Source organism: Panthera leo, chromosome B3 (genome assembly GCF_018350215.1).
Source record: "Panthera leo isolate Ple1 chromosome B3, P.leo_Ple1_pat1.1, whole genome shotgun sequence".
In the NCBI taxonomy this organism is placed as follows: domain Eukaryota; kingdom Metazoa; phylum Chordata; class Mammalia; order Carnivora; family Felidae; genus Panthera; species Panthera leo.
The window spans coordinates 27284842-27298537 of NC_056684.1; the positions used below are offsets into that span (position 1 = coordinate 27284842).

The 13696-nt window shown below is 41.2% G+C and overlaps 1 protein-coding gene and 1 long non-coding RNA gene across 2 annotated transcripts in view; one reads left to right on the forward strand and one right to left on the reverse strand.

Annotated features, from left to right (window-relative positions):
• The window catches only part of OCA2 (OCA2 melanosomal transmembrane protein), a 473528-nt gene that overhangs the window by 197773 nt on the left and 262059 nt on the right, over nucleotides 1-13696 (reverse strand). The window contains exons 19-20 of the mRNA XM_042941271.1: nucleotides 11236-11295; nucleotides 10515-10619 (exon numbers count right to left, since the gene is read on the reverse strand). Of these exons, the coding sequence (XP_042797205.1) occupies nucleotides 10515-10619; nucleotides 11236-11295 (165 nt within the window). The remainder of the gene's footprint in view (nucleotides 1-10514; nucleotides 10620-11235; nucleotides 11296-13696) is intronic.
• Nucleotides 3459-4514, forward strand: LOC122221736. The gene is made up of 2 exons (XR_006203418.1): nucleotides 3459-3743; nucleotides 4297-4514. It is a non-coding gene; the product is annotated as an uncharacterized LOC122221736 (long non-coding RNA).

The following is a 13696-nucleotide window of genomic DNA, read 5'->3' on the forward strand; positions in this document are numbered from 1 at the left end:
GACCAAGTGGGATTTATACCTGGGATGCAGGGTTGGTTCCATATCCACAAAACAATTAATGTGATTCATCACATCAATAAAAGAAAGGACAAGAACCATATGATCCTCTCAATAGATGCGAAAAAAACATTTGAGAAGCTACAGCATCTTTTTTGATAAAAACCCTCAAGAAAGTAGGGATAGAAGGATCATACCTCAAGATCATAAAAGCCATATACGAGCAACCCAAAGCTAATATCATCCTCAATGGGGGAAAACTGTTAGTTTTTCTAAGGTCAGGAACAAGACAGTGATGTCTACTCTCGCCACTATTATTCAACATAGTATTGGAAGTCTTAGCCTCTGCAATCAGACAACACAAAGAAATAAAAGGCATCCAAATCAGCCAGAAGGAGGTCAAACTTTCACTCTTTGCTGATGACATGATACTTTATATGGAAAACCCAAAGGATTCCACCAAGAAAGTGCTAGAACTGATTCATGAATTCAGCAAAGTTTCAGGATATAAAATCAATGCACAGAAATCAGTTGCATTCCTATAGATCAATGATGAAGTGACAGAAAGAGAAATCAAGGAATCGATCCCATTTACAATTGCACCAAATATCATAAAATACCTAGGAATAAATCTAACCAAAGAGGTGAAAAATCTATACACTGAAAACTATAGAAAGCTTATGAAATAAATTGAAGAAGACACAAAAAAATGGAAAAAGATTCCATGCTCCTGGATAGGAAGAACAAATATTGTTAAAATGTTGATACTACCCAAAGCAATCTACATATTTAACACAATCCCTATCAAAGTAACACCAGCATTCTTCACAGAGCTAGAAAAAATAATCCTAAAATTTATATGGAACCAGAAAAGACCCTGAATAGCCAAAGCAATCTTGAAAAAGAAAACCAAAACAGGAGGCATCACAATCCCAGAATTCAAGCTATACTACAAAGCTGTAATCATCAAGACAGTATGGTACTGGCACAAGAACAGACACTCCCACTGGTGCTGGGAAAACTGGACAACGACATGCAGAAGAATGAACCTGGACCACTTTCTTACAACAGACACAAAAATAAACTCAAAGTGGATGAAAGACCTCAATATAAGACAGGAAGCCAACAAAATCCTCGAGGAGAAAGCACACAAAAACCTCTTTGATCTTGGCCACAGCAACTTCTTACTCAACATGTCTCTGGAGGCAAGGGAAACAAAAGCAAAAATGAACTACTGGGACCTCATCAAAATAAAAAGCTTCTGCACAACGAAGGAAATAATCAGCAAAACTAAAAGGCAACCAAGGGAATGGGAAAAGATATTTGCAAACGACATATCAGATAAAGGGTTAGTATCCAAAATCTACAAAGACCTTATGAAACTCAACACCCAAAAAACAAATAATCCAGTGAAGAAATGGGCAAAATACTTGAATAGACATTTCTCCAAAGAAGACATCCAGATGGCCAACCGACACATGAAAAAATGTTCAACATCACTCCTCATCAGGGAAATACAAATCAAAACCACAATGAGATACCACCTGACACCTGTCAGAATAGCTAATTTTAATGACTCAGACAACAACAGATGTTGGCGAGATTCAGAGAAAGAGGATCTCTTTTGCATTGTTGGTGGGAATGCAAGCTGGTGCAGCCACTCTGGAAAACAGTATGGAGGTTCCTCAAAAAACGAAAAATAGAGCTACCCTACGACCCAGCAATTGCACTGCTAGGCATTTATCCATGGGATACAGGAGTGCTGTTTCGAAGGGACACATGCACCCCCATGTTTACAGCAGCACTATCAACAATAGCCAAAGTATGGAAAGAGCCCAAATGTCCATCAATGGATGAATGGATAAAGAAGATGTGGTATATATACACAACGGAGTGTTACTCAGCAATCAAAAAGAATGAAATCTTGCCATTTGCAACTACATGAATGGAACTGGAGAGTATTATTATGCTAAGTGAAATAAGTCAGTCAGAGAAAGACAAAAATCATATGACTTCACTCTTATGAGGACTTTAAGAGACAAAACATATGAACATAAGGGAAGGGAAACAAAAAACAATATAAAAATAGGGAGGGGGACAAAACAAAAAAGACTCATAAATATGAAGAACAAACTGAGGGTTGCTGGAGGGGTTGTGGGAGGGGGTACGGGCTAAATGGGTAAGGGGCAGTAAGGAATCTACTGAAATCATTGCTTCACTATATACTAATTAGGATTTAAATTTTAAAAAATAAAAAATAGAGTTAAATCAAAAAAAAAAAAAAAAAAAAAAAGGAAGTAATGGTGTCCAAATGGGTAAGGCATGCATGCAGGCACTGCAAGACTCTGAGTTGTGCTGAGCAAAGTGGGGATACTCAGTGGAGAATGGATGTTTGGGTCTGAGCAAGAGTGGAAACAGAACAATTTGGAGGTAACTGCAATACACAGGTGGGAAATGTTGGCTAGGATTTGGGGGCAATGGTAAAGATTATGGAAACTGGCTGTATTTAGAAGCTCTGAAGGGCACCTGGCTGTGGGGTATAAGAAGAAGCAATTGATCAAGCTGGTTCTAAATTTTGGGACTCTGAGCATATGAAAGTTTTATGTAAGTGAGAAAGATTGGGGAAGGATGTAATCAGAGTTTCTTTTGGAACATGTTAAGTTTGAGATACCTATTTTATCTCAGTGGAGAGGTGAGCAGGGCAACTGGATATGGGAGAAGCCCAGGAGTAGGTGGATGCAGGTGAAATTTAGAGCATGAGCTTGGATGATACCTCTAGCAAAGAGTCTAGAGAGTGAAGTGGCCAGAACATCTTCCAGTGTTTGGGGGCTGGAAGATGAAGAGGGCCTGCAGAATGAGACCAAGGAAGAGTGGCTGCATGGATAGGAGGAGAATTTTGAGGAGTCAAACAGGGAAAGAACCCAAATAGGAGAGAGGTTACCTCTATCATGTGCTACTGACAGTCCAGGTTAGAAGAGAACCAGGAACATCACTGGATTCTCACAAGGGTGGATACCATGAGATCTTGCGGTGGAGTCAAGAGAAAAATGAAGAGGGGCTACAGCAAGATGAGTATGGCAAGGAAAGACCTTGCTTTCAAAGAGTTTGGCTTTTAAAGGAAGCAGAGAAAAGGGAAGGGAGCCATGGAGATATGTGGCTCACTGAGGTCTTCATGAGAGGAGAGATGGCAGCATGTTAGATCCTGATAAGAATGATGTAGGGGAAAGTGAAAAATAAATTATGCCGGAGAGAACTTTGGCTGTGGCATCAGGTGGAGGAACTGGCCTCCATTGAGTGGGAATGTCTCCCATACAACTGGAAGGAAGGTAGGATGCACTAGGCAGCCACAGTGGTCATTGTTCATGAAAGCTCCCACATCACTGCTTATATCTTGTCACAAAAGGAAAGCTAGGTCATCAACTGTGAGAAAGGAAAGAAAGGGTGCTGGAGGCTCAAAGAGAGATGAGAGGTGTGCAGGAGTCATCAAGAATCATGGGAAGATGAGGCTCAGGACAAAGCTGTGTGGAAGGCAGCACTGAGGGTCCATGATGGAAGGGCTGTGGCTGGGAGACAAGTCAGCAATCCTTGCTGCTCTGTTTCATTGTCTGTGCATGTGGATGGGGAGGCAGGGGGCAGGATTAACCTGGTGGTGGGTGTTGCTTGCCAAAGGAAGACTGTGAAGCCTAATAGTGGCAAGGGAGCTGAGGATTAATACACAAAGATAATCATAATAATAGTTATGAAAGGTAGGTATTTAAGGAGGAAAGGGAGAATGTAAAGCAGGGTGGGTCATCAGGAAGGGCTGTTGACTTGGGTCATAAAGTTATCAGCAACAATAAACTCTAGGGCAAGGTCCAGGACTGGGTTACATTTCTCTTTGGGGGTACATGAAGATTTTAAAGGAGCTAAAATCGATGGGTAGTATTAAGGGACTCTATTTCCAGATCTTTCATACATCATCAAAGTGAGCTGCTTCCTCAGCCCTAAGAAATGGATGTCCTAGGGCCCATGGGAAGAGACTAAGGAGGGTGGCTCCTGGATCATAGCCCTGTGGATGTTGAAAATCATGCATGTGTTGGGAAAGGCTCTGTTTGCACTGATCCCAATTGAGCCCCAAGAAATCCCCAACAAAGTAGGAAGACAGGTGAAGATGAATTGCTGCCTACCTCAGGGCCCATGGAGATACTTGCCAGGGCCACACTGCCGGCATACCAAGCCCGGACCCTCTGTGTTCCCCTAACATCACTAGTTTGGCTTTGGGTCTGTACAAAACAACTTCTCTTCTTGATATTGTTACAGGGTCATCATACCAGAGATGTCACCTCATCCCATGAAACGTTACTTGCATCAGCTCAGCATACAGCACTGTACAAGAGGACCAGCTGAGTTCCCACCCCTGGGCTGGTCACCTCAGCTATGGTCCCAAGGAATTCTGAAAAAAAATGTGACTAGTTCATACATTTAAGTTAATATGTAAAATTGCTCATCCTAAATTAAAATAGTTCCTAAGAATGTAATTGCTAGCATATGTTAACATTCTTAAAAGCATTCCATCATTCCTTTAAATCATACATTTAGAATTAAATACTGTAATATCAATTTATCTAAAAATACATATAAAACTCCTTTTCAAATATCTTAGCAGGAGGACACATACTTTGCTGCCTGGACTCTAACCCCTACAATGGGCATCTGATCCACGACCCTAGAAAGGATGGTTTCTGAGTGCAGGAGAATTAACAATTAAAGGGAGGCTGGCTAGGCTATTCCTTATAGCAATGAAAGAGACACATGGAAGAAGACACCCAGAAGAGGGCTGAGATGGCCCATGTAGGCAACAACAGGAAGCAGCAGTGGTTCTTAGGGCAAGGGCTGCCCTGGGCCATGAAGCAAGGCCAAAGGGGCAGATACAGCACTTTCAGGTGGATAGCTGTCCTAAGATGACCCTGTAGCATTATCAGACAGTGAGCATCAAAAGGATGTTCTGTTCTGTGAAAGGGAATGTAAATAGAAGATGCCAGCAGGGTCAGTTTTGAAATTTGAATTTATTGTCAACATTTGAGAGCTGAAAATTTTTCATAGAAAAATAGTGATACCTGGTTTTTGTTGTTATTGTTGTTGTTGTTATTGTTGTTGTTTGGAAAAATCAGATAAGTGCACATACCATGCCTACTTCCCTGCAGGGGAAGATGCATCACAGCTGTACAGGTATTTCCCTATCTCTGGCCCAGCACACCTGCCCTCTCTCTAAATCCACAATTCCTGCACTTCCTACACCCACCACCCTGCTCTCCCTGGGCTCAGAACACCTGCTCTCCCTCTACTCTACCGCATCTAACCTCCCTGTACCTACCACCTGCCTTCCTTAAACCCACCACTACTGGGGTCAATGTGCACTTACCCCCAGCTAGCACTCTTGATGGTTGTCATTTTGCTGCTGATGTCTACCAAATGTCTCCAGGTGAGACATTTAAGTTTGGACACTTAATCTAGAGACTTGTCCCCATCTCTTATACACAGGGGAGTGCTCCAGCCTCTGAGGAATTGCCCACTCTTTCCTTTTATGTGGGATTTAATGAGTGCCTCAGGCAAATAGTAGGGATAACTTGCATCTTCACAGGGATCCTGAGAATGGAGAGGGTGGGACTGTAGTTCTTCACTGGCAGGCATATTTGTAGTGGTAAGGAAATACTGCAGATGGGGCGCTGGCCCAGACCAGCGCATCTCCAGTGCATATGTGCAGGCAGTCACCCATCACCTAGTCCAGGTACAGGTTCTGACTTGACAGGTCTGGGTAGCCAATGCATATATTTGTACAAGCTCCAAGGCTGCTGACACCCAGACCCCACCTGAGATGGAGGGGCTGCATATTGTCAATGCAATGCATCTCTTTTCTTCTTCTTGGAACTCCTATCATTACCATTCTAGGGTTCCTGGGTCTCACTCAAATCTCTTACCTTTTTTCATGATTCTGTTCTTTTGTACTTTTGCTCTGTACTTTTAGTTAGCTCTTTCATTTGGCTTCAAACCCACTAACTCAGGCCTAACACTGACTTTTTTTTCAATTCGTTATTCAGTATTTTTTTAAGTTATGGGTTTTGGTTTCAGAAAGTACTTTTTATTCAATGCTTAAAATCTCCTGAATTGTACTTACAACTTATTGTTTATTTTCTTATGTCTCTGGGACATGCTGTGATGGATCTTGTCTGAGGCTGTTGGTCCCCCAAATGTGCTACTTGTTTTTTGTGGAGTGCTACAGAGCTAGAATCCGGCAAAGTGGCCAGTCCTCACACCTATGGAAGGTGAAAGACCCTCAGCCTGGACACTGCAGGGCCCTTCTGAGGCCACACTCTCGGCCACCAGAGGGGAGTGGGGGCCTCCCAAAGAGGTTGTGCACTGTCCCCAAGGGGCTGACTTGCAACCTGACAGCCTGCCAGTACCAAAGTGATCAAACTGCAGGAGCTCTCCCAACCTAATGGGGTAAACAGCATCTCTTTGCTGCTGTCATTTCTATTTTCTCTGACCTAATGCTTTCTCAGCTTGCACAATGATGGATCTGGGATTCAAGCCCAGACTCACCTTCTCTAGAACCTTAACTGTTAATTCCTACAAAGGCTCATGTTATTAAACCTAACTGCAATCTGCTAGACCAGGTTCAACCCTCCACATTATTTTGATCCTGGAAAAGGAAAAGGATGAATGAAAACAAAAATGAGATCATGTAGACAGAAAAGCAAATGTGAAATGTTTCTGACTTCTACCACCCTGAAAGAGCATTTTTCTTTGTCAGGGGTTACAGCAGTCTGTCCTCTGCCCAAGCACCTCCTGCAGGGCAAGTGGCAGGGAGAAGACTACAAAGACCTAGAAGAAGAAGATACATGAGAACAAGCCAGCCTTGAAAAACTGACTACCACACCAAGGCTGCAAGATAATACAGATAATGATGAGTATCCAAGAAGTCAGAGAAAACACACAAAATCATGTGCATAAATTACCATTCTTTGAATTCAACATCCAAGACAAGAATAATCACATTTTAACTTGCAAATTTCCTGAGAATTCTTCCTGTTCAAGGAAATGAGGCTGAAAAGATAAGGTTTAAATGGAGAAAGTCTGTCAGGGAATTCTCAGTCATTAGCAATGTATTGCAAGTACATTTACTGGGAACACCTAAGAAAGCTGCCCACAAAAGCAGGTCTGGGCTCATGTGTGCTCCCACAGCTCCTTGTTAATTGCAGACAGGAAGCTGAAAGAAGGTGAGATAGGCAGATGTTAATACGATTACCCTGAATGGAAATATTTTTTAAGACAGAAAGACAGGGGCGACTGGGTGGCTCAGTCGGTTAAGCGACCGACTTCAGCTCAGGTCATGATCTCACAGTCCATGAGTTCAAGCCCCGCATCAGGCTCTGTGCTGATAGCTCAGAGCCTGGAGCCTGCTTCAGATTCTGTGTCTCCCTCTCTCTCTGACTCTCCCTCATTCATGCTCTGTCTCTCTCTGTCTCAAGAATAAATAAACATTAAAAAAAATTTTTTAATAAAAAAATTTTAAAAAAAGACAGGAAGACAAATACCATATGATTTCTTTTTTCTTTTTTTTTCATTTTTTTATGTTTATTTAGTTTTGAGAGAGAGAGAGAGAGAGAGAGACAGAGAGAGAATGGGGGAAGAGCGGTTAGAGAGGGAGAGACAGAACCCAAAGCAGGCTCCAGACTCTGAGCTCTCAGCACAGAGCCCAACGCAGGGCTCAAACTCAGAACTGTGAGATCATGACCTGAGTCAAAGTCGGACGCCCAACCAACTGAGCCACCCAGGCACCCCCATATGATTTCACTCAAAAGTGGAATCTAAAAAACAACAACGAATGAATAAACAAACAAAAAGCAGAACCAGACCCATAAATACAGAGAACAAACTGATGGTTGCCAGAGGAGACTGGGGTAGGTATTTGGGCAAAATAGGTAGAGGGGAAAGGGAGATCCTGGCTTTCAGTTATGGCGTGAATAAATCACGGGAATAAAAGGCACACCATAAAGAATAGTCAATGATATAATAATAGTGATGTATCAGGACAAATGGTAGTTACACTTGTGAATACAGTATAATGTATAAACTTGTCAAATCGCTATGTTGTACATGTGAAACTAATGTAACGTTGTCAACTATATTCAAATTTAAAAAACAAACACTTAGGGGAACCTGAGTGGTTCAGTTGGTTAAACGTCTGACTTAGGCTCAGGTCATGATCTCACTGCTCATGTTTGAGCTCCGCTTTGAGTTTTGTGCTGACAGCTCAGCGCCTTGAGCCTGTTTCAGATTCTGTCTTAGTCTCTCTCTGCCCCTCCAGCCCCCTCTCTCAAATATAAATGAACATTTAAAAAAACACTTAAAGTGATGAGCACTGAGCAATGTTGTTGAATCATTATATTGTAGAAACTGGTATAAACTCTGTATAAATGAATATAATTAATATGGCTGTGTATTAATTATACTTCGATTAAAAAATAAAAATTAAAGATAAAACACAAAAGGAAATATTTCCAAACCAGTTGATAGAGACCCCCAGGACCTCCCACAGCCTCAGCCCTTTGGACCCTGCTATGCCCCAAGCAACTGAGTAATTAACAATGGCACGTTGGATAAGAGGAGAGAGGGGGCTTCAAGCTTCCTGTTTCAGAGTCTCCTTGTCTGTTCTGATTGCACTAAACAAAGGTGGAATGTCAATATTAAATTGAATTAATTTAATGTTAATTTTTTAATTTATTTTTGAGAGAGAGAAAGAGAGACAGAGGATGAGCAGGGGAGGGGCAGAGAGAGAGAGGGAGACACAGAATCTGAAGCAGGCTCCAGGCTCTGAGCTGTTAGCACAGAGCCTGACACGGGGCTTGAACCCACAACTGTGAGATCATGACCTGAGCCAAAGTCTGGCACTTAACTGACTGAGCCACCCAGGTACCCCAATGTTAAATATTTTTTAATAGTGTTACCATTAAAGAGGTGCCAGGGTGGTTCAGTCAGTTAAGCATGCGACTTTAGCTCAGGTCATGATCTCATGGTTCGTGAGTTAAGCCCCACATCTTGAACAGCACAGAACCTGGCAGCACAGAGCCTACTTTGGATCTCTCTCTCTCTCTCTCTCTCTCTCTCTCTCTGTCTCTCTGTCTCTCTCTCTCTCTCAAAAAATAAACATTAAAAAATAGTGTTCCCATTAAAGATAAGCAAAAGTCAAAATCAAGGGGAGAGCCCAAGGAATAAGGAAAATTTAAAAGAGCAAATCTAATCCCAAAAAAGTTCTGGGTTGCTCTTCTAAAACCCAGCTGTGCACATGCTGGAATTTTAACTGAAGCCCTGTCCAGCCAAATTAGAGAGATAAGCCCATCTATGATCTAGTTCTTCCAACTTTGGACACTGTGAGACACATTCTGGAGAGAAGACACCACCCAGGAAGAGATGGGCTTTGCTGTGTCCCAAACTAGGGCATTCAACATCTGTACAACTTCTCTAACTCAGGACTTCATGAAAAAATAATAACAGTGATAGCATTAGCTCAGAATTACCAAACCCAGACCATGGAAGAATAATATAGCTATGTAGCTAGAGAGTCAACCTGCAGACACTGATTCCTGCAGGCAATGAGTGAGGGACATAGAGTGTCAGGTCAGCCTAAGGTCCTGTGAGAGAGAGAAGCACCACCTTTCTCCTCACTGACAGGCTCTCTGCTCTACTTCCTTAGGTCTCAAGTGTTTCCCAGTGTGATATATGGTGATGGAATGTAATGGGAGCCCCCTTGCAAAGGCTGTTGGAAGAGGTATGGGTGGGGCCTCAAGGTCACAAGAACAGAGAAAATTACCCTGTCCAGAGTCCAACCATGAGGAGTGTTCACACCTGGGACTTCTGGTAATTGTGACAGGACCCCAGTTTCTTGTATGCAAGCCCCATTCCTTCCTTTACTTTGTCATACCAGGGATTCACAGCTCTGCCATATACCAATCAGTGATGTCAGAAAACACAGCAAGAACAGGGCTCATCAGCCTTGTAAAAGACCTTTAATGTGTATCCCAATATCAGCTGCAGTCAGGGCCACATAGAGAACTCAAAATTCTGCCCAAGCCAAGCACGAGAAGCCACACTGGCCAGTGTCTGCATTCACAAGGAATAAAGGATGATTGCCTTCAACCAGTCTATCTTTGGTGTCTTACAATTTTCTTTCAAAGAATAAATAAATAAATAGACTGTCTTTTCCATGAAGTGTGGCAGCTCTCAGTTGGGCTAACCCTGAAACAACTAGTTAATGATGCACTTCCCACTACAGCTGCAGGCCCACGGATTCCAGCTTGTAGCGTGGACTCAGTATCCCTGGCCCAGCTGGCCCTAAGCTTTGCCACATCTTTCCTCCATAGCTACGAGTGCAGCAAACAGACATGGTTCATTCTCTGCTTCCTCTTGAGGGAAAGGTGAGCCCAGATTGTGTCCAGGCAAGTTGGGTCCATATCACATGGAAGAGCAGTGCAACTCACCATTGTAGCAGTGAATGGGATGTTGTCAATCAAGGATGATGCAATGGCTGAGACCCAGACCACCAGGATGATGGCAATTGTGAGGCGCCGATCCTCTGGGACCATCTGGAAGGAAGCAGATAATAGCAGTGCTATGTATCACAGTTGCCATTGATAAGTCACACACACTGAGGATCTGATGGTAGGACATATGAGACTCAGAAGAGACCACAAGGCTGCCAGTCCTTCCTCTCACACAGAAGACAAAGGCAGACCCAGGTGTGCAAACAGGACCAGCATGGGCTTTCCTTGCTATTATCAGGAGCCTCTGCTGGGTCTACAAGAAACTAAGGAGAATGATTCCCAGCCACACCCAAGCCAACCAGTACCTAGGGAAGGGAGCAGGGTGGCTCCATTCTCTGTGGCAGCATATATTAGTTACACTGACCTGAGCTCCTGGCAGAGGACTGGGGCTGTGCATTTTTACTCACTTATTAAGACTGGTTTCTCAATTGTTCTCCTTCTTAGACAGGTCTTAACTAAAGGCTCATAGCAAAATTGCAGGCCTCTATAATTATACATTCTTTGGAAAAAGTCTCCCTTCGTCTCTAGGCTGCACAGGACAAAAAGGATTCTCTGCTATATTTTTTACATAGTCTGTGACCTATTCTTACCAGATTTTTTTTTTACAAAATCAAAGTAACAGAGGCTGGGACACATTCTATTATAATATTTAATGTACCTTTATTAGCAAAGCAGTCTGTTCTCCAACATATTCTATTAAGTGGAGATGTGCCAGTGCCTAGAAGAAATGGATATATGATGAAAATCAGTTTAAAACTAAGAATATATGCAAATTTTTTAAATATGTCTTTAAAATGAAAACACGTGAACATAAGGCAGGTCCTAGCTCTCGTTTCTTATAAAGGATTATACTCAAATACACAGTCTATAAATAATTTACTATCAGATACGAGCACTGATGATTCACTGAGAAGAATGCACTATACCACAGGCAGGAATTTTCATTGATTTGTGTTACTGTCCACATTAAATTTAAATTTGAATGGAATGGCATCTTTTTAGTATCAGTGTATAGGAGCACTGTTCAATTGTACATAATGAAATGCTGCTCATATAGAAGGTCTTTCAAGTAAGTTACATTTCAAATTTCTTTTTGAAGTTCAACATCACAGAAGAATCAAAGAAAATGCATGGTTTTTATAACTGTCAAAGAAAGGAAGAACAGATATATTTAACTGAAGCATGTAACTATTTTCTCAGTACTAGACAGATTGAGAAAATTGAGTGCAAGCAGGAAAGATTAGACGAAGGAGATGTAAGCTCAGGAGGCGTTCTGCTCAGGCTGTTGCCTTCACCACAGCCAGGGAAGGGATGCACTGCTGACCACAATGGATCCCAGACAGGAAGCACTTGTAAGGAACGAGATGTGGGTGTGACACAGCTGCCTTGCACTTCTCAAATGTGGCTTTTTCACTGTGATGTCACCATGCTGAATGACTATGAATATTGAAAACATCAGCTTGACCATGTCTAAACGCAAGTTTACAACTTCCCCATCCATATGTAGAGTTGTTTGTTAGCCTTCCTTTTAAAGTTGTGGAACCCAAATGTTGGGTTTTCAATCACAATTTTAAGACAAGTGTGCTATTAAATCAACTAAATCATAAGGATAAATCTATTTAGATAAATCTGTTCATAAATGAGTCAGCATTGTTGACATTAGGCACGAAATAATTCCTTGTCATAGGGCTGTACTGTGCATTGTAGGATGTTTACCATCCCTGGCTTCCACTCCCCAATATGACAACCAAAACTATCTCCAGGCAGTGCCAGTGTTGTCACAAAATCACCCCCTGATAAGAATCACTGATTTATAATAATCCATAAATAAAACATTTTTTTAATTTGAAAAACACAGTTAAATGTAGTCACATCCTTTATTTCATTCTATACTACTAACTAAAGGAAAAGTCAGAGGTCTAAGCCAGATTAAAACTTCTTGCTAGATATCAAATACAGATGGTTATATATGTGTGTATACATACATACAAACATACATACATGCACATACACAGTATTATGTGCACACCTTGATGTGTGCCTATAAACAACTATCTATTTATATATTTAGTGCCATATAATTATCCCAAATATCAAGGTCCATGGTATAGAGTGTAAGACAACATAAAGGAAAATCTTCAAAATACTTAAACATTATATCTAATAACTCAGTTCAAAGTAACTGATCTCTTAATTGAAAAAAAGAAAGTCAAATACAAATATCTAATAAGAACTTTATAAATGGCAAATGAAATAAATATGTAATACTTTACCAAGCCCTTCAGACTGGATAATATATAGTGTTCTATTTTCAATTCACTGACCTTTTCTTTGGTCATATTCATTGTTACTGAACCCAAAACTTTTTTTAATGAAGTATTATATTTTTAAATTCTGACCTTTGTGTTTGCTTCTATTTTATAATTTCTGTTACTCTCTTAATGATTCCTATCTTTTCATTCATTTCAAATTCATTTTTCTTTACCTCATTAAGTATGTTGTAGTAGCTACTTCAAATTCTTTGGTCATTTCAACATCTGGATCATGTCTGGATTAAAATCTATTTATTGCCTTTTTCCCTGAGAATTTATTGCATTTTCCTCATTCTTTGTATTTTGAGTCCTTTAGCATCATCTCCTGGATATTGTCAAAGATAAGATATGCAGATTCTGGGTCCTGTTATAATCTTCTGGACATCGTCCTTTTCTTTCTTGCCTTTTTTCTTTTCTGTTAGAAGTTAGGTTCAGAACACAATTTCGGTCTCACTTTCCAGGGGTAGTGGTTCAAATTCATATTTTCCATGATAATTTTGGTCTCTCTCACATATGCAGAGTTCAGCACTTGTAGACTCATGTAGATGGTTCAAGTTTCAGCTGAGTCTTTTAAACCTTGCTATGTTGATTTGTGCCTGTACAGCATATATGTCATTGAATTGTTAGAGACTTGTATGAATGGTTGTAATCTCAGATAGTCCTCTAGGCCTACACTAGGCTGGTTTGGGTCTGTATCACACATGCATTGTTCAGAACTGTACATGTTCATGCATGGAATTGGGGGTGTGGAATTCCCTGGCTCTCTCTTCTGAGATTCCCTGATTCCCAGCCCACAGGTACTACTTT